General features: G+C 30.5%; 1 protein-coding gene across 9 annotated transcripts in view; it reads right to left on the bottom strand.

Annotated features, from left to right (window-relative positions):
• LOC105153261 (uncharacterized) overlaps positions 1 to 21,653 on the bottom strand; it is a 177,108-nt gene that overhangs the window by 104,000 nt on the left and 51,455 nt on the right. For all 9 annotated transcript variants that reach the window (XR_015544707.1, XR_015544710.1, XM_087405007.1 and 6 more), the window contains exon 3: positions 9,383 to 9,445. Coding sequence is in view for 7 of the 9 variants with exons in the window: in XM_087405007.1 (XP_087261133.1) it covers positions 9,383 to 9,426 (44 nt within the window). In the remaining 2 variants the exon portion in view is untranslated. The remainder of the gene's footprint in view (positions 1 to 9,382; positions 9,446 to 21,653) is intronic.

Here is a 21,653-nt window from a genome sequence, read left to right as displayed (position 1 = left end):
GTTATCAATTCTGTTATCACGTAAACAGCAATTTTTTATGTTAACAAATTGTTTTTTGAATATTTTAGAACTTAAAGAGAACATAGCATAGTGAACGGATTTTGATCTTCTTCAACATGATAAATTTACATTGAAAATAAATTATGTTCGAGCGTTTTGTAGAAGAATAGGCCTGGTAAATAATATTTTTTAATGTATAAAAGAACTTTATCAATTATATGAAAAATAAAGTAAATTAAAGTAAATTAATTTTTATTGTAAAAAACATCATATAATTTAAAAAAATATCCATAATCAGTTCTTAATACAAGACTGTCTTAAGTAATGTTTTAAGATGCTAATATCGTTCTATGATTAGTTTATGACATTTCAAGATTATATTAATTGTAAATCAGTCTTGAATATAACTGATTACCAACCTATAGACGTAAGACTCAATAAGTTTTGAACTATGATATATCAAAATGCATTAACATATGTTTTATCATTTTGATAACATCATAGTTCAAGAACTATCTATTATTGAGTTTTGTGTCTATGATGTCTTTTATTTACCATATTAAAATCGTTAAAAAATATGGAATATTTTGATTTAAAAAATGGTTTGTCTGATGTTTTTTAAACGGTCTATACATATATATATATATATTTTTTTTCAAAATATAACGAAAATGTATTACATTTCAAGTGTGTCTCAAATATCCAAATGCTACGAACATTTCATTTTTATTGCGAATGATAAAAAAGGCTGAAAAATTCGGAGATTTTCACATCAAGCATAAACATGATTGATCTATCAATTTTAAATTAATCAACACATCGGTTTATACTACAACAACAACAACAATAATAACAATAATACATTATGCGTCTTCGTAACAACATTTGTTAAGCGGAGATTGAAATCTTAAAAAAATCTTGTTACGTAATGAAAATGAAATTTATGCTTGCGAAGGACGAGCGCAAACATACTTTACAGAGCAATTCTCTCATTCCCTTGAAAGAGGAACCACAAAACCGCGCCACGAAATAATTTCGCTATAAAATAATTCTTTATAACGGGAGAGAGGGAGAGGGGAATTGTAATACTATGCTAACAAACAGCAACACCGTTGATTTATCGCGCGGAAAATTTTTACTCGACAAGTCAAAAACTACTCTCTATTCAGGAGTTTTCGCCATTTTGTGCGAAAAGGCATTCTTTCTTAACTCGATAAATCAAATGTTATATACAAAAGTAACTGTGAAAGTTCCATTCGATATACAACAAGTACGACAAGTACGAGTTTCGATATCGGAGAAATTTTTCCTTTCCAGTTTATATTATCTACATGTTGCATCATCATTGCCGCACATCTCTAACGTGTCAGAATTTTATTTCCAAGTTACGGTCTCGTTAGGACCGTAACTAAACTAATAATTATTGAGAGATCGTAGTTAATGAAGATTCTGACAGTTGCGACGAGAAACTCAGCGTCGCCACTCGAGCTTCAATAACGAAAGCCCTACGGAGAACAAACTATCGTCGGCCTCTCAAACAAAGATGACTTTAATTCTCGATCGAAATTGCAAAGTAGAATTAATGGGATTTGACCTGATCACCCTGAAACCTCCGATAAAACTTGGGTCACTTCCTACTAACCGTTTCTGTTATCTACTTTTAAATAAAGATGAGACATATTAGGCACTAAGAAAAACAGAGAAAGAACTAAATAACATTTTTGTGTAAAAAAAAACAGAACTGAAGTTTCGAAAACATCTCTAGGCCGATTGCTATAAATTTTAGTAGAAATACTCTAAATGTTATCAAATAAATATCAAAAATATACTTTACAATGCAAACGAAGTCCCACACAGATTTATAACTTTCTACACAAAACGAGGTTTAACTTAAACTTATGTGTGTAAGTAATAAACAATTTATTAAAAAAATGGTTTTCAATTCTTAACACATAAATAAATAAATGATAACATTATTAAAAATTTTAAAATTTTGAAGTGATCAATTTGATTGAAATGATATGGAATGACGTCTACCCTAACTTCTGAAAATAAAAATGTAGCTGGCGGCAAAAAGTATAAATTATATTATCGAAATGAAATGTTGCAGGTATGTTTTTAAATTCCTGCCACAAGTTTTTCACATGCGCCATCCGAATTTCCGACCTTTTGTTTTCACGCATCATACCTTATGTATTCAATTTTTGATAGTTTATGCATATATTTTACAACGTGAAATACAATATGGCTTAAATGGATTTATAACGCGATATAAATTCAATATGTTTATAGTTTTTTGATAGTGGAACTTTCCATTTGGAGGGCGAAACTCACTGCATTCACACATACTTTACAACGCAAAGCGAGATTTCATAATGGCTTTATAATTTTCCACATAAAAATATTCATAGTATCACTGTATTCAAAGTATCAGAGAGAATAATTAAATTTGATTGTTAATAATCTTTTAATAAACAACGACTGAAACCTTCTGCAGGTCACTTACATATGCAAATCATAACAACATATGCTAAGGTCATTGAGTTTACTTCTTCTAAACAACACATTTATATAATCATTTTATTTAATCATTTTTAGTATTAAACTTTTTTATTAATGGAAATCTACTTAAGGATATCAATTTGACATTATTTGAAATATTTTGGTATTTGGATATGGGACGTTTCCAAAAATTTATTTAAAATTTTTATTTTATATATATATGTATATATATATATATATATATATATAAGATATATATATAATATATGTATATATATTACTCTTTTTGTTGTTTCGAAAAATATATTAATGCTAAATTAAATATGAAATATGAAAAAGATGAATTAAATTTTCAATTAATAGAGAATCTATCAATAATAGATAACTCATTATCTTTTTTTTTCAAAGGTGCTGTTTTAGATACGCACGCACAAGGAACATGTACAAAGGATCTTAGGAAAGTACATCTTTCCGTTACACTATCCAATAAGGCGAGGAAGACTTTAATCCAACTTGAAATTGCAAATCAAGTTTAAAGAGCCACAAGAAACTGAGATGAATACTTAAAATATAAATATACGAACAAGCGAATGAAAATCTTTATATTTCTCTTTGTAACGTGATGTTTAATTTGCAGTATCGCACAATGTAAATCTCTAACAAAACCTTTAAAATTTAATTATCTCATTGGAAGTCTAATCCAATAATCTCTCAGAGATAATTTCTAAGAACATTAAAAAAAATATATTAATTGTAGTAGAAGAAAATTCTTCATTAAATATTAAATAAGATAATTCAAGGGAAGATGTCACAAGGCGGAAGACGCCACTTTATTTATAATTTTTTTATGGAACATGCATTAGCTATTGATTGTCAAAAGCGTGTGGTAAACAGTTGTATAGATGACAGTAAATACAAAATACAATTTTTCCTTGAAACCATTATTAAAACAATTTTATGAATTAAAATTTTGGATGCTTTATATAATTCGAAATATTTTAAGTTAATGAAATGCTGTTTAAACGAATAAAAATAAGTCCAACTTACTTCCTAAATAGTAATTCTCTTTCATATTTCATCAATTTATGTTTTATCATTACTTTTATGTGTTCTTATTGCTTTAATCTTTGATTATGGACTATAAATAAATAAAATATGCAAGTTTATATTGCATCACATTATTTAATTGTTTGTGACATCTTTTCCCATAGGAGATGGCATCTTGTATATATAGAGGGAAGATACCACTTTTGCAGACATGACTTTTGCATGACATATCAATTTTTTTTAATAATACGGAACATCAAAACTTTAATTCATTGATTTATATGAATAAAGAAAGGTTGCTAGAATATGAATAATATTTTTTCGTTCGTTAATTTAATAACATTAAGAAGTTATTCAAGAATAAAGGCTTAAGTGTGTGTCTTCCTCCTATGATTTTATGATCATCATCAGAAAAACATCGTTAACGAAAAAAAGAATCTCTTATATATAAAACGATTTAAAAAAATAACGACACATTATCTTCAGAAATTATTAAGTCTAACAAATTTGTCGAATTGTAATCTGTTTCCTTTAAAAATTTATTATCACAGAGTCTAAATATCGTAAAATTCGACTGCCACAAGTAAAGCGAAGAAATGTTTTGCGAAGCAGTTGAAAGGAACTCTATTCAGTAACATGTCCAATAACAAGGATTCGAGTGGGTAAGCAGACTGCCGACGATCCTTCCACTTAGTTCTATCGATATCTCTCAGCGAGAAACTCTCCCTCGTCTTACCGACAGGATCTTGAGAATTTTCGCAGACGCCGTAGGCAACAGACTGATTCCGAGATTACGAGTCTAATTAACGGATTAAGCGACCAGACCGCTCTGTTTGTTAGAAATTAACTCGCACCCCCGATACCTTGATTATACGAATCGGGATTAATTTATTAAATCGTTGGTAATTTGCTGGTAAAAGCGTAATATGCTCAAATGCAAGGAAAAAAGAACGATCTTGAATTGGTTTCAACTTTTTGAAAATATTCTTCATGAGAATCAGTTTCGAAATAAAACATTAATATTAAATTTTCAATTATTTCGTGCAATTATAGCTTGCTCTTTAAATAAATTACGCTTAGAATTTCAGCAAAATATTTTTATAAAACGCTTGTCAAATTTTTTATTATTTTTTAGCTTAATTTTAATATTCGATATATTGATAAAGATGTAGCGCAGGGCAGAATATCAGAAGACAGTATTAGACATTTTCCAAGGGAATGAAAATATATTCCTTAGTTCGCCAGAGATATATACTCTTCTTGATATTTTCTTTCCGTTGAAATAACATTCATACGCAAACATCTGTCGTAAGTAGATTACTTTGAAATTTTTTACAATTCTACCGCTACAAACCGACACGAAAGATGCATCATGCTGAATTTCTACTGTTTCGCATAATTGCGGATTATCTTGAAGAAGTAAAAAATAATATTCGAGCTGTAGTGTTGATCAAAGTACTGTAAGTCAGTAAAAATAATATTTTGAGAAACGATCATACTCCTATATAACAGAAATATTCAATATTTCTCTTTGTAAAGAAACCAAAACGTACGGTTTGTGCATTGTCAAAATCAATTTTGTCTTGCAAAATGAAGAGAAACGTAATTTATATTGTTTTCACGGGCTATGTGAATATACGTATATTTAGCTTCAACATAATTATGATATTGCTATTTGTTTCGTGTTTTTAAAATATTAATGGAACATTTTATGCTGTAGACTCACAAATATTATGCCTAATTCTTGTAAATTTATACAACTTCTAATTTAAGCTAACTGTATGCCGATTATTTGTTGATTTTGAAATACAGTCCTAAATCGAAGCTGGAGTAGTATTATAGTATTACAAATTAAATAGACAAGTAGTTTAATATTATTTGTAATTTAATATTACATTGCTACATCGATATTATTTTAGCTTTAAAATAAATGAAGTTGTTTTTGATAGATTTTGATGCGCTGATTACGATTGTGGCTTCGAAAATATCAAGTTTTTGAGATATTCTAACATGAAAGTGCAAAAAATAAGATATTTGTCCATTTTCACGGCCTACAAAATGTCTAACAATTCTTTTTCAGCATCCAGACTGATCACATAATGAATGTTATTCTTATCTTTTCTAACGCATATTCCATTGCTATGATTCAACTCTTTTTAGGTCAATATTTTTGTCACTTTATAAGTTGCTAGAAAGAATTTTAAATTGCTTTCCAGATTTTTAAAAACTTGATAGAATCATAATAAAAAAACGTAATAGAAAAAATGAAAAAGTTCATATGTTCACAGATTATTGTATTCTGCAATCTCCTTTTTTGTGCTATCTTATGCAAGCATAAACATATCCATATATATTTTAGTTTAGAAATTTGCATTTCCAAATTTGCCTCTTAGCTAGCTTCCGTCTATTTTACTGCTATAATGTTAGTAATTATAACTATACATAGATATATACATATAGTTTTATCAACAAATATCTATAGCTGGAAGATGACTATAATTATAGTCATTTTTGGGAAACCATATAAAATAAAAAATACAGTCGAAAAATAACTATAAATTATAATTAAATTATTTTAACTGCAATTACTTCAACTATATATATATTTGTTGCTAAAACTGTACGTATATAATTACTATTGCATTATACCAATAATAATAGCACACAATAATAATCATAATTATACCTAGTAGCATGTAATTATAGTTACGAACATCCAAAATTTTTCTCTCAGTTTGTCTTCCAGCATTATCTGTGGATACCAGGTGTAAGTCTGTTCGTCATCGATCAGCGTTGATCTTTGAATGGTCCGTTACTTCGTGTATCCATACTTGGTACACGGTAACATGGAGATGGTATGTTCCAGGCGATTGATCATTCGCCTGACTAGTTGGGCGCGCTTGATTTCTCCGACGTACACCCCGATATCGTAGCAGCTTAATGGAGAAACCATCGATTACAGGTCATTTGATAAATAAGAATTTCCACGTACTGCATGTCGATCAATATGCGAGAATCAGTTTTGCAATTTCTTATTACATAGTTTGTTTAGCTTTTCTGTGTCCACCGAATTAATAAGACAAATAGAAGAAAATGTTTAATAAGAAAAGTAAAAATTTAGATCATAGGGTTTTCTAAACTTTTGTGAATCGCGATTTTTTAGAATAGCAAACTCCGCAACTCACCTTAGTGCAGGATATGGAAAAGCGATATAAGTTATATCTCTTTGAAAATGGTATGTATTGTTCTATTTATTTGTTTCAAATACAACCTTATAACTTAAAAATTAATTAGAAAAATCTACAGAAATTACCAAAATCTTATAGCAGAATTATTCTGAAAAGATCGTTTTTAACGAACGGCTCTTGATAATCGAAGGATTAAATGTCATTAAAGATATTGATGCTCCCCTAATCGAAATCATGATTAAAATCTAATCTATAATTAGTAATAATGAATTTGTATTCCATTAAGTATAAAGAATTTCCATTTTTCAAAGTAGATCTTAAATGCTTTTAATTATTTAGTCATATAAAATGTAAAGGATAGTTACTTTCTATTAAAACCTCGATAATGAATTCCAAGTTTTTTTATGGAAATTTGAATAAGATAACAAAACTTTATCTATCAAGCTCAGAATTGTGATTCTCTTTTGTAATAGCGAGTGTTGAGATGAATAATTTAAATTCTATTTAATGTATTATTATTTTTATTTTAAGCATCAGTATTTTCGTTAGTCTAATCTATAATTATGGATGAAATAACTTCATGCACTGAAGAACGTGATATGGAAGTGGCAGATAATGTTCAATAGATAATGTAGTAAAATAGATAATGTATGTAAAACTAAAATGAAATCTTGTCAACAATACTAATCGCGCGTGTAAAATTATAAATATAAAAATATTGATGCATATTTATTCCGGCGCGTTTTTGCTATTCAATCGCGAGTTTCGAAGTAGAAAGTGACAGAAGTGACTTTTAAGATTTACATAAAAATAGGTGATGATTGTGTAGGAATATTTTCCGGTATTTCTCCGAAAAATGAATTTTAAATGAAATCATCAATGCATTTGCAATATCGTATACGATTTTGTAAGGTCATTTAATACATGATATTCTGAAAAAAATTGCTCGATACTCCTCGACGCGATCTTGATAGAATGTTGGTACAGCAGAATCTCAGAGTTTGCTTCTCGATTATTCATTATTGGAATCACGTCGGAGCATCTAATTGAAGAGCGTCTTTGATCAAAGATACCACTCTATGGTTCCGATCTGCCTTATCGGCCAACGTTTGGCGTGGCGGGCAACGGGCAGCACCGCAGGTATATATACATACAAGTACATCAAGTCCTTCGGCATCGAGGCAATCTTCTGATCTCCTTCAAGGAAACTGTTTGCAAAAATCCTTGATTACACGTACAAACTGAATCACGGAATATCTCACGACTCCGTCGTCAATTTGCGTAACAAGCAAAGCGAAATTATTCTTCTGTCTAAGTTCCTCCTTTAACGAGTTATCGAAAGAAAATCACCTGTTATCTATGTTATCCAAGTGAATTTTGCCCATTAAAGTTTAACTCGCAGTTGATTACATTGTGCAACATAGTATAACATCTGCGTACTAATTCAGATTAGGGAATCCTCAATTTGCGTCGCATTTAACACTTAATTGAAACATCTCAAATCATTAAACTGATGGCACATGGCATTTGCTGTTATATCGAAAGCAATTAAAAAGAATATTAAGAATCTTTATTTTAGAACGTATATATGCGAAAAACACAATCAATATTAGAAATTTAAAATGCCTATTACGGTCGAAGCTGGATCTTCATTGCTTTAAATAATTCAATCTTGAATTACTATTATAATATACACTATATGTACTTATATTACATATATACCATATTCTTTTTGAACTGCGCGCCGAATTGTTTTTCCGGACTATAACGCAATTAAAACGCAATTAAAATTACTCTAGTGAATTAAATTGACAAGCAATTTCAATAATTTGATGCATCAAGCATCATATTATAAAGATGTTAATATGTTAAAACTGTTAATAAATTTTTCGACCATAATAGGTATTTTCAATTTCTAGTATTAAAAAGAATGTTTTCCTACATGATAGAACTAAGAATGTAATCCTGGTAAAACACGAAAGTTAACATCCTTCTTAAAATTATCGAGTTTTCCCGTTCGATTAATAAATTTTCTATTTAAAAATTGGCTAAAAAGTTACGTTTCATTATGCTCGGATCCATCTACGCGGTTCGTGATGGCTTTCATCTCCGGGGAAAAAAGTTGAGAAAGAATGAAAAAAAGACTCAACGGACATCGGTTTCAAGGAGCAAAGCAGGCTTCAGGAAACTTCGAACCGAGATATTCCCCTCGACTTTATTCAAATCCATCGATGGACCCGACGAGAAGTTTTTATCATCGCTCTCTCACCATTCCTATCAAACTTCTCTCAGCGAGAAGTAGCACCACTCGAACTGTCGCTTGTTTGTCAGCAGTTTAGAAATACACGTTTTGTCGGCGAGGTATTTCGTGAAATCTCGACAGAAAGAATCGAAAAAAATTTGAAAAATCAGAACAGCCAAGTGACCAGTGTGACTTCGAGATAAACGATACTTTTCGCAACGTGCACTTCATCTCTTTATTTTTCCTCGCCCTTAACTCTAGCCTTTTCTGACACATTTTTGGTCGCGCAATCGTCTTGAACCTTCGGTTTGAGAACCGTCCGGTACCGTGCTCTGTCGCATCTGTTATGCATAATATAGTATGCCACATGCTTATTCCCACCGTGAATTAAGGGTCTACTTACTCTGGAGCAGGATTTCTCCAGCGTTGCGTTCCAGCCCGCGCCATTAGGCATCAACCGCCCGCGCTGAAAATAGAAGATGCAACGTTATTTCTTCTGTAATAATCTCAATATGGAAATATGTAATATATTAAGAATTTTATAGGCTCAGACGAAATCGATCAAAGTTGAAACATGCCAATATGAGCCGACAGGAAGTTGGTGTGTATGTGCTTTATTAGCAAGAATAATCGATATAACTTACAAACGTTTCGATCTTTATAATTACTTCGAACCCTCTTCAGTGTAAAATTCTTTCGCGAGTATTCTACTACACATTTTAAGAACAGCCGTGGAGTTAATACTTCTTAATAGTATTACTATTAGGTGTACAAATAAGTTTCCGCCGTTTTTTTAATCAAAAATTAAGCATTTATTGTGAAAGAACGATACATAATGTTTTATTGATGTAAGTCAAAATGTAAGTGCAAGTTCTTTTTGCGTTTGGCATGAATCTTCATTCAATAATGCTTCCAATTCCGCGTCTTCGTACACTTTCGGCCTTCCGCTACGTTCTTTGTCTTCTACGTCAAATTCACCGTTCTTAAATTTTTGAAATCATTCACGACAACTTCTCTCACTTAAGGCAGCCTCACCATATGCTTCTACAAGCAATCGATGAGCCTCAGCTGCAGATTTCTTCAAATTAAAGAAGTAAATCAAAAGTTCCCACAAATGACGCTTATTCGGCTCAAAACTCGGCATTTTCGCACAAAAAAAATATATGATGCTGATACAAAATCGCTAGTATTTCAAGGTTATGTTGTTGACAGATATCCAACCTTACGATATAATGTTTTACATCAGACAATTTTAACCATAGCTTGCTAGTGGCGCCGTCTTTTGTCAAACGGCGGAAACTTATTTGTACACCTAATAGAAAAGTATGAGACATCATATCTTCTTCACCTATGACCTCATTAAATTATCTGATTTACTGTATAAAAAGATATAATACTGAACCAATATATAAATAATCTCAATAGGGAATTAATAAATTATGCAACTGAATCTTAAATTTTTTGGACTTATATTCATAGTTGGTTATTTCAAGACCATCTTAAGTAATGTCTTAAAATCAAAGCCTTACAATCAAATATGGCTGTGATTATAGTATCTTAAGACTGTACTTAGGAAGATCTTAAATATAAGAATCGATTATGAATCGGCCTTGTTTTAGCAAGATACCATTGACAAAGGAGGATGTTAAAAAAGTCTGATTTTTGCCCCCTCCCCTCTCCCTTCCCGCGAAAAATCTTGTTAATTACAAAAAGTTGTTTGGGATCCACATGAAATAGCCAAAATAGTTTTATATCCCAGAAATATGAGAAAAATAGATTTTTTGATGTTATATCGTGTTTCCTTTTGTAAGCCGAATTTTCGTATATCACACTGGAACTTATTATGAATCGGATGTACTGCAAAAGTTTCTCATGATTAAAAATGGCAAATTATGGAAATAGAAAATCTAAAATAGCGCCCTTGACATTCAGTTTTATACATAAAGTTGTAGTAAACAAATTTTTTATCAAAATGAATCTGAGCGTGCTCTTTAAGACACATTAACTACAAATCTACTAATTAAATGGAAAAATTAATGGCAAATTCAAATGACCGATCCAAAATGTTTGTGCTCAATTAAAGTCACATATTTAATATATTCTCACGCAAATTTGTTACGATGGTATAAAAATATTATGTAATAAATACATTTTACGTATTTTTCAAAACATGTAAAATTAGGAAATTAAGAAATTCTTGTGAAATTAGGAAACTTTTATCCAATAACAATATTTTGTGACACTAACGATAACAAGTTGATGATTTATCGAGCGTGACATTAAAAGTATAAATCGCTTTCATTAATGGTATGCTACAATTCTGAACAACCGTGTATGAGCGGTGCGAGTAATAAACGTAATACGTAATGGTATCTCCATAATTTGTGCTCAGCGGTAGTGCTCGTAATAATTGTAATTTTACAGTTATGAGATTATGAATCATGTGCATCATGTTATATAATTCTCGGTATTTCTCTGCAAACTTCCCATTCTGTTCTTAGCGTTAAAATAGGTTTTACAATAGAATTATATTAATTTACAATAGAACCAAAGGTAACAAAATAGATTTACAAAGAAAATAGATAAAATAGGGTAATAGGAGTTAGGTGCGGTAATTGTTGCGCAACAATTACCGCGCCTGACTCCTATTACCTTATTTTATCTATTTTTTTTGTGATTAGTAAGGAGTCTTTACGAATTAACTTATATTTAAAAATAGGTTTAATTACGAACTTTTATTGAAACTTCACCTGCTATCTGAAATATTATAGATTTCATTCATGAAATTATTAATAAAAATATGATAGTAAAAAAAACATACAATTAAATCACATAAAATTTAATTCATTGAAAATTGATTCACATAAATAAATGAAAATAATAAATGCTTATTATGAGAAAAAATAATTATATTAAAATTATACAACATATTATTTTTACATATCGATCAAACGTCTGCTCTCTATTATTTTGAATAATGAAAGATGAAATAGTCTATATAGGGTGTCCCGTAAGTTTTGTGTAGATAGAGTGGACTAAACTGAGTCAAAAAGTCCTCTACCATTTTACAATTTTCGCAATAATTAACAAGATATTAATTCCTAAAAATTACCAAATATTGAATAATTTTTTACTCAAATATTATTAAATTTACAGAAAAACTGCAAGAGACAACAATCATTTATTTTCTTCTCATAAAGTTCTGAGAATTTATTCAGAATTTTTTAATACTATATTTTCTCATGTTGAAAATAAGAAAATGCAGTATTAAAAAGTTGATAAAAAATTCTTAGAGTTCTATGAGAAGAATATAAATAATTTTTGTTTCTTGCAGTTTTCTATAAAGTTTTTCTATAAATTGATAGTATTTGAGTAAAAAATTATTCCATGATTAATATTTGGTAATTTTTAATAAATTGATATCTTGTTAACTATTGCGAAAATTCCGAAATGGTAGAGGACTTTTCGACTCAGTTTGATCCGCTCTATTTACACAAAAACGATTGGCCAAAACTTACGGTACATCCTGTATATTATATATATATATATATATATATATATATATATATATATATATAGATAGATAGATAGATAGATAGATAGATAGATAGATAGATAGATAGATAGATAGATAGATAGATAGATAGATAGATAGATAGATAGATAATATCATAAAAGTACGCTTAGTTTTCTGCACTAATTACGTCCCTCGATTATCTACACTCTCCAGCGGTCAATATTATTATTCTATGTATTATAACTTTATATGATCAAAAGTACAGTTTCGAAGATGCATTATCGGTCCATTAACGCGAGATAACGGCATTATTAGAGTTAATTCTGTCGCGATAATAATCGCGTTGCATTGCACATCATATTGAAGTATTAATATTCGATATTGACCGAAAATTCCTCATATCTCGCATCGCGGAACACATATTACTTGCAATAATGCTACAACGCGATGATAAATATTTGTTACAAGTTGCATGATAGGAAGATGGATAAAAGCCGCAATGTGATGAAGGAAGGAAGCACTCCGGTGGCGGAACATAATAAATCGGCTTGTTTATTATGTGTACGTATAAATTTAACAAACCGTCAGAAATCTTCGATGTACCGTCGAAGAAAAGCCAAAATCATCATTCGGGTAATTAACCCTCAAGAACTCATCGTTATCGTCTGCACCGCAGCCAACATCACCGTCACCACCGATCGTATCTTCGCGGGACTATTGGCAGTTTAGTTCTCGGTATATAAGGCGTATGCTTTATTGCTGTTATAGATGTCCTTTAATCTGCATCGACGTTATTTTGTGCGATACATTTTGAGTCACGAATTGAGGCCTTAATAACGAAACTCGAACTGGAGGCAAAAGCAAAAAGAATAATCTCCATTTTCGATCAATCTTTTCGCAATTTTTTAAATTTACATGATTTAATAAAGGAAAATAAAATTGGAGGTTCGTTCGCGAAATAATTTTAATATGCCAAAAACAAATAACAGAAGAGATGAAATGTAATAAAGAAACGAAGAGAAATATCGCTATATATAATCAAAATTCTGAATAATTCGTTAAACTGATGTATTCATGTAACTCAAATTTTTAATATTCTAATGAACAATAATATCCGATTGAAATAAGTCTCCACTGTTACATTTCAAAAAAGAAATTGACAACAGTACACCGCATCACGACAAAATATCGTGCATAAAATATCATGCATAAAAAAATTAAATGGCTTCCCATCTTTATAATCTTTGAGCCGCTCCATCTGATAGCATCTATGACGTCTGGGTGCTTTAGAGGATAACCCCAGGAGTTTATATTATGTAAGCAACGTAGTTGTAGAGCAACTTTAGCTAGCTCATGCATATCTCAGCGAAAAGTGGGTGCCACTCCAGTCCGGCCTACGCTTTTCCCCGGTTGAATCCCTTTCGACTATACTTCCATGAGAACCATCCCTACCTTTTAAGGGATGCTGTCTTCCGATGCTAAACACGTCAAACAGTTTTAGGCTTGTAGTGAAAATTGCATTGGTGTGTACACGCGTGTGCGATGCAAAATTCAAAAAGTATGGCAGAACGCAAAATATGTAATTTATGCTATTATAATGCAATTTTAGCTTTGATAATTTTATGATTGCGTAATTGATACGTTTTTTTATTATATATTTCAACAAAACTTGACAACATGGCTATTATCGTTTGAAAAAAATCAACTAAATATAATGATATAACTATTCATTGATTTATCAATTTAAAAATAACCTGAGTAAACAAATTGGAGACAAGCGTTAATACAAGCGTTAATAATAAATGTATTATGCTTTGAGCTTGTATAAAAATTGAGCCTTTATTACGATGATGGTATTTTGCGAGTATGGCCGTCAATGAATTTTGATCCAGGTGATTGAAGAGACCGAAGGGATTCTATAAAGCACCTCATACATTCGACGGAATCTGGGTCAGATATTTACAATTTAAATAGTTTCTTTCAAATTCAAATCATGGGGATTATCAAAGCTGATCGACCCTTTGAACTTCTAGCAATATCTAAAATTTTTTGCTACGTTACGCTTCCTGGATAATGCAGTCCTTTCATAAGTAATACGTAACACAATGTATAAATAATATTATTTGTCAAATTTTTATAATAACGTTTTTTTTCCATTTTCAAGTTAAATATATGTAGGTCTGAAAAGTTATGAGCTTCAACATGAAAATGGCATTACTCAAAACCATTTTGGTACTATAATTGTACGTGCTTTGAAAGATATCTATCTTGTTTGATACTTTAAATGATATCTGTGAAAATTGTAGCTATTTTGGACGCTCAGTTATTGTTTGATAATCATTTGTGTCGATGTCAGTGTTTTTATCAAAATGAAAAAATTGGTAATCGCCATGACAAAGATTTACGAATTGTGATTTTGATTGATCACTGTATTCACTAGAATCTGGCCCTCAACGATTTTGTCCTATTTCCTAGATTCAAAATTTGGCTCAAAGGACAAAGATTTTCATCAAACAAAAATACTGACATCGTCTGGCACAAATGACTGTCAAACAACAACTGAGCATCCAAAATGGCTACAATTTTCATGGGTATCATTCAAAACATGTACGATTGTAGTTATACCAGAATGAGTTTTGATGAATAATGCCATTTTCATGTTGAGGCTCAAAACTTTTCAGACGATCCTCAGATAACGATTTTAACTTAAGATAATTCCGAAAGTCAAATTTCAAAATTATGACAAAATCACAATCGGCGCTCTTTTGTAGGTATATCTATATACTATATTCACCAATAAAATTAGTTAATCCATCATACGGTCAGTAGAAGAGCAATTGCTATTTTTCTTCAGTTTTTAACGTTCAATGACTAAAACGAAACTTTCTTATATGTTTCTTCCTCTTACGTGAATCTATCGATACATCGCAACTTTTAAACCAGTACAGTGCTCATAGATGCCAAGCGACTTTGGCCAAACATATACACAAACGAGGACGTACTTCCGATGTACGTATATAAACACACAAATACACACACAAATTCACGAATACAGCCGTTGACACAATGCGACAGCCGGATTGGCTAGTTATGAACATTTTTTGCGAACGCAAGCAGAGCGAAACCAGCTATAGAGTATGGATCCGCAGCTTCAGCAGTATTGCGGGTCTTGCACTTCGAAACGTATATAGGGGCGCATTCTCTCGTCCCCTTTTCGTCCTCCGTTTCTCTGCTTCCAACGGCGCCATCATCCCCCGACCAACTATGCACCGTCACCCTCTTTTTTTTTATTCTTTTTAGCCTCGTCCGCGCTCTTTTCTATTCAAGAGACGTGATTGCAACCTGCATATTTTATCAGACCAGCCTCCGATTGTGTACCCATCCATCCAGCCAGCTATCTATCCATCCATGATAGATCCGTCTGTCTGTCGCCGGCTATGATCTAACCTTGCATTTTCAAGACTTAAACCTATTCTACAATGTGCTCTTTGTTTCTTATTTCTTGTTTTTTACCTTTTGCTTTTATCTTCTTTGTAAGCAACGTTTTATCAACAATTGTATTTTTTGCTACGTATTTTGTTTCTTTCGAAGTTCGTTAACTTTTATCTCGGGCGATATAAAACAAAAAATCAGTTAAGAAGCAAAAAGACAAGATGTAAAAAATAAGAGGCAAGAGGCAAGAAACAGGAAACAAAAAGCATATTGTAGAACAGGCTTTAAGGCCGTGGCACCAAAAAAACATAAGGCAGTAAGCAAATTAGCTAATTACAGTTATGACCATAAGGTCATAATATAAGCAGTAGTCAATCCAACACATTAATTTCCTTACTGCTTATGTCTTTTTTGTGGCCCTTATTCTTGAATCATTTTGCGCTACTAGCCCCCATACTTTTCCCCACTAGCCCTTAACGTCTACTCTCATTTTATTCCCTTGTGATGATACCACACGTTTGTTTGTCAAAGTGTGCCATCAATGAGCGTATGAGTGTTGCAATACTCGCCAACTCGGCGGTAAAAAAATTTCCTCCGAAAAAAATACAAAAAGTAACTATAATAACTCGCATATAATGAATTTTCATACCTTTTTCATAAATATAAATAATAATTTCTAGTAGTTTTTTAAAATCTAATTTGGAAGAAGAGAACAATTATTTATAATTTTATATAAAAATCTGTAAAAAATGAAAATAGCAATAGTCTCTCTCTCTCTCTCTCTCTCTCTCTCTCTCTCTCTCTCTCTCTCTCTCTCTCTCTCTCTCTCTCTCTCTCTCTCTCTCAAATTTATGATACAATCGTTAAAAAAATAGTCTCTTAAAAAAAATATATGAATAAAATCTTATCGTATTTATTTTTCGAGAAAAGTTTAAAATATTAAACAATTAATAACATATTTATAATTTTCTGCGGCTTGAATAATTTCTAAGGCTGTCATATATTATTAAATTCATTTTAGCAATGGTTATTAACGAATAAATAAAAAATTCTATTTAATAAAAAGTTAATTTTAATTAAATACATTTTTATAAATTTATATTTTTGGATCTAAAAACTTTCATTGGTAAAATTCCTGTTTAGAGAGGGGAATCCTTTCCGATGATCTTGACCTATGTTATTAAGATCATGATCCTGAGCGACCTCCAACAGGTTTTACCCGTCGCTCGTCCTTCGTTAAAAAGTTATGAAAAATAATTTCGAAAATAACGTCTTATTTCTGCTATATATACCATATCTTCTAAACCAATGCCATTGCCACTTAATTTTTATAGAAAATCAATCAGCAAATCACTCAGGTGCACGACTCTCACCTTCGACTCTCACTCTCCCCCCCCCCCTCCCCACTATTGTAAAATCGAAATCTATGTGCTTTGAATACATATAAACAGTTGGATATACATATACACTTACGTATATTCATAACAATAATAGACTTATCAAAGCTCTCAAACATTCCTTGTATTCAGTAGTTGATAGATTTCTAACACGTCAACATGCATTCACGAATTTCTATATTTGATTAATAATTACGACGAGTTATTTTCTTATTTGTGAGAGAAAGGTGTAATTAGACAAAATATTGAGTGTCCGCGATGTAAAATCAGTCTCAATCTACGTACGACGTGCTCCAAGGAAGAAAGGGGGGAATAAGAGTCGAAAATGAGAGTCGTGCGCCCCTTTGTAGAGGGAAGGAGGGGTGAGAGTCGTCTCTCGAAAATTATAATATATATTTTAAAGTAGAGAATTTTTATTTCATGTAATAGAAGAGATTTTATTTTTCAAATTTTTTTTATTTATAACTTTTTAACGAAGGATGAGCGACGACTACAATCTGTTGGAGGTCACTCAGGGTCATGATCTTGATATGTCAAGATCAAGGTCATCGGAGAGGGTTTCCCTAAACAGGAGTTTTACCCTTTCATTTATCTATTTTTAATCTGATAATAAAAATGACGTCAAATTTTTTTAATTGATTAAAAATTAAATTTTGATAACTAATTAAATAATTATAACTTTAATAACTAATTAAAAAAATATTTGTATTGATATATTTTTGTAAATTTTGTATTCTAGAATAAATATTCGCTTGTAAAATACTCTGTGTTTGATTTCATTGTAATTTTGAATTTGCTCTTATAGTATATGTTTAAAATGATATATCGTAAACGTAACAACTTGTCTACTGTGGAATAAGTTGTTACAATTTATTTACTGACAGAAATTTTCAATTTTTAAAAACATAGATACAAATTCGACAAGAATTAACTATCTATATAGTTGAAGATGTATTTGAAGCAATACATAGATATTCATTTATTTACATATATTTTTCCCTTCACGGGAAAAAAATGTTTCTGATCATAGCTAATTCTGATTAGCTGAAATTGTATTAGCTACTATAGCTATGACATTTGCTAATTCATACAAAGGATTTGCTGCTGTAGCTAATATAAGGACGTGATAGCAAAACATGTCTGTTACAATATATTTATTTAGCAACAAGAAGTTAGTTATCATAGTCATCGAATATGTTCATGTAAAAGAAAATTATCTCTACATAGCTAAATATATCATAGCTAAATATTTGCTGAAATTATTCTACTTGCTATCAAATTGTCTGCTACATAAAAAACATTTGTTGCAATGATCAATACACCGATACATAATAGCAAAATGCTTGTCTGTTACAATGACAATATTTGAGCCTCACAGCTAATGGAAATTAGACTTCGGAGACATGACGTTAGGTGTTCATACAATACTACTGAAGCTGTCATACCTAATTTTTAGCTGTAGCAGCTAATTTTTTTTTTCGTGTTAGTACGAAAAAAATTGTTAATAAAAAGTTACAAGAACCCCGATCTTTTCTAACATTTTCATAAATTTGCAAACTATAAATAACATTTTATTTCTTGTTTTTACTAAATCTAGTAAAAAAATTAGACCATTTCACGAAGATGGAGTCTTGGCCTTTTATTGATCAGCGATCAAGCTTTTAAGAATCTTTCTTGGAATTCCGATCTGCTACTACATCGTACCATACAACGACCGATTCACGCTTGTATAACACGTTCAAACTGCTTCACCGAGGGAAATCAGAAGGGGAGAATCGAAAGAGTGGTACGTTTATCTGACCGATTTCGATTGGCAAGGCTCGCTCGTTCGGCTCATGTTCCAGTAAAATTGCAGATGAACGACCGTTCGAGTGTTGCACGTACGTATATCAATCTATATCGTGTAAGTGAGAACTGAAATTCAATCGAACATGCTCCTGGGAACTTTGAACGGACTATCTAGTGCCCTCGATCTCCAGATCGTTCGTTTATCATTTTATTTTCTACACACTATTGTCTAATATCACAGCTGCTCCGTATAACATGAGAAACGCAGACACACTTCCGCCAGACACACACTTACATAATGCGAGGAGTTAAGATGCACTACAAATGAAACTCGTAATAACATCGAGATGATAGAAAGCTTTAACTCGGGAACTTGATCATCCAGGTTTTTGTTTAAACGATCACCAGGAGTACTTTTACAACTCAATTAAAAATTATTATTATTAATTATTATTAATTATATATTGTACAGTATTATAATTGTTTCATAATTATTATCTAGCTTTTTGAAATCATTATGCATACAGATACATATTTATTCAATATTTTCTTAAAAAAAGATGAAATGTAAAAATATAAATATTGATTTTTGATCAATAAAGAAAATTACTGTGATTGAACTTTATTTTCTCGCTGTTAGGCAATCATCCTATGTGGCCTTTTCCAACCTACAAAAGAACCTCCTCAACTCGGAAATTCTAAAAAATGAATGGTAGTATAAAAGGCAATACATAAGGAGTGTTCTGATGTGTGTGTGTGTGTGTGTGGGTGTGTGTATGCGCGCGTGTGTGTGTGTGTGTGTGTGTGTGTGTGTGTGTGTGTAATAAACAATCTTTTTTCAAATTCTGAAGAGATAAAATCAACCTCTGAATTGTTGCTTCATTTTCTATTTTTATTTCATTACTTTATCAACACAAAGATAAAATTTTGAGAGAGAACTTATTTCTTTTATTGAGATTTATTGATTAAAAAACTTAATAATTGTTTAAGAAATTATAAAGTAGAAACAAAAACTAGGAAGTATATATTTTCAACATGATTTTTTATAATACTTTATAATAAATTAATATGTCTTTTACTTTATTTATTTACTAAATTTATATACAAAATTATATAAAATTACATAATCATATAAACATGACTAAATAAATAAACATGTAAACATTACATAAAAATATATTAGAGAGATGTGAACATATAAATATACAAAAATATTTTTTAAACCACTTATTTAATTTATCTGAAATTGTTTCTGGTGATTACAAAATTCTTCAAAGAAGTGCTCGATACAAAAAATTATTATGAATAATATATAATAGAGAAGAATACTGAGAATACGCACTATTCATATGTTTTTATATGTCTTTAAACAATTGATAAATTTTTTAATTAATAAAAAGAAATAAGTTTATTAAGATTTTGTATAAAATTTTGTTCTATTCCCTTCTTTTATTGTTGAATAATAAAACAAAGTAAAAATGAGTCAATTTTCAGACAGGTAGATTTTGTCCTTCAGAGTGAATTGGAGTAACAAAAAAATTGCTTATTACATATCATGTCATTTTCTATCACATATACTGCTAAAGTTTCATAATTTTTTAATTTTCGAATTAGGGACTTTCCCATGTTAATTATACACGTGATTAAGCAGATAATTTATTCATAATTGTACTACCATGTATTAAAAAAAATTTTTTACATTTTAAAACTTAAAATTTGTCGTGTCAAAAATATTAAGGTCAATTTCATTAATGAAAATTAGCTTTATTTTTTCTCCAGTATTGAAATCGGATTAAGACAACATTAATAGCATTATATATTTTTTTAATGTTTTAGATATATTATTTTATAGCTTATATTATTACTTTTTATGCCGTTTTTAACTATATAAGTCGCACGACCGCTTTTCTGCGCACTACGTGCTCCCTCGAAAATTCGTTTTCTCAGCGTTCACCCTTTTCCGGAATTTTTCTGGGTTTCCTTCCTTTCTCCGGCGTTCGCCGTAATTTCCGGCTAACCAAATTCGCGTATTTATTTATGTTATCTGCAGCTTAACGGCCCGTAAGTACTGGCGCCTAACTTCTGCAGATAAAGAGGAAATCTACTTTACGAGAAATGCAGGGAAAAGAGACGGAGAATAGTGATAGATCGGTAAGTTGGAAAAGGAGATATGAGAGGAAAAAAAATCTCGACAAAAAAATCTTGGAGAAACTTCTATAAATATAAGTTCAAAATATAAAAGATAAATAAATATAACAAGAAGAAAAACAAATATTCTATATATCATACATTTATTTATTTATACATTATTTATTATTACAGTTATTATATACATCGAATCAGGAAATATATATATATAAAGATAAAAAATAAGAAATAAATAAATATGTATTAAGTATAGTTCGAACTGAAATTAAAATATTTAAAGAAATTAATTAATTCATAACTATATAATCTAGTGATCGATTAAACATTTTGTAATCGTAAATGTGCGTAGAATGTTTATCATTATCACATTTTGCGCTCGAGAAATACAATTC

Source organism: Acromyrmex echinatior, chromosome 1 (assembly GCF_024713525.1).
Source record: "Acromyrmex echinatior isolate Ae372 chromosome 1, ASM2471352v2, whole genome shotgun sequence".
Taxonomy (NCBI): domain Eukaryota; kingdom Metazoa; phylum Arthropoda; class Insecta; order Hymenoptera; family Formicidae; genus Acromyrmex; species Acromyrmex echinatior.
Note: the sequence above shows the minus strand (reverse complement) of the source record. Positions and strands in the feature narration are given on the sequence as shown.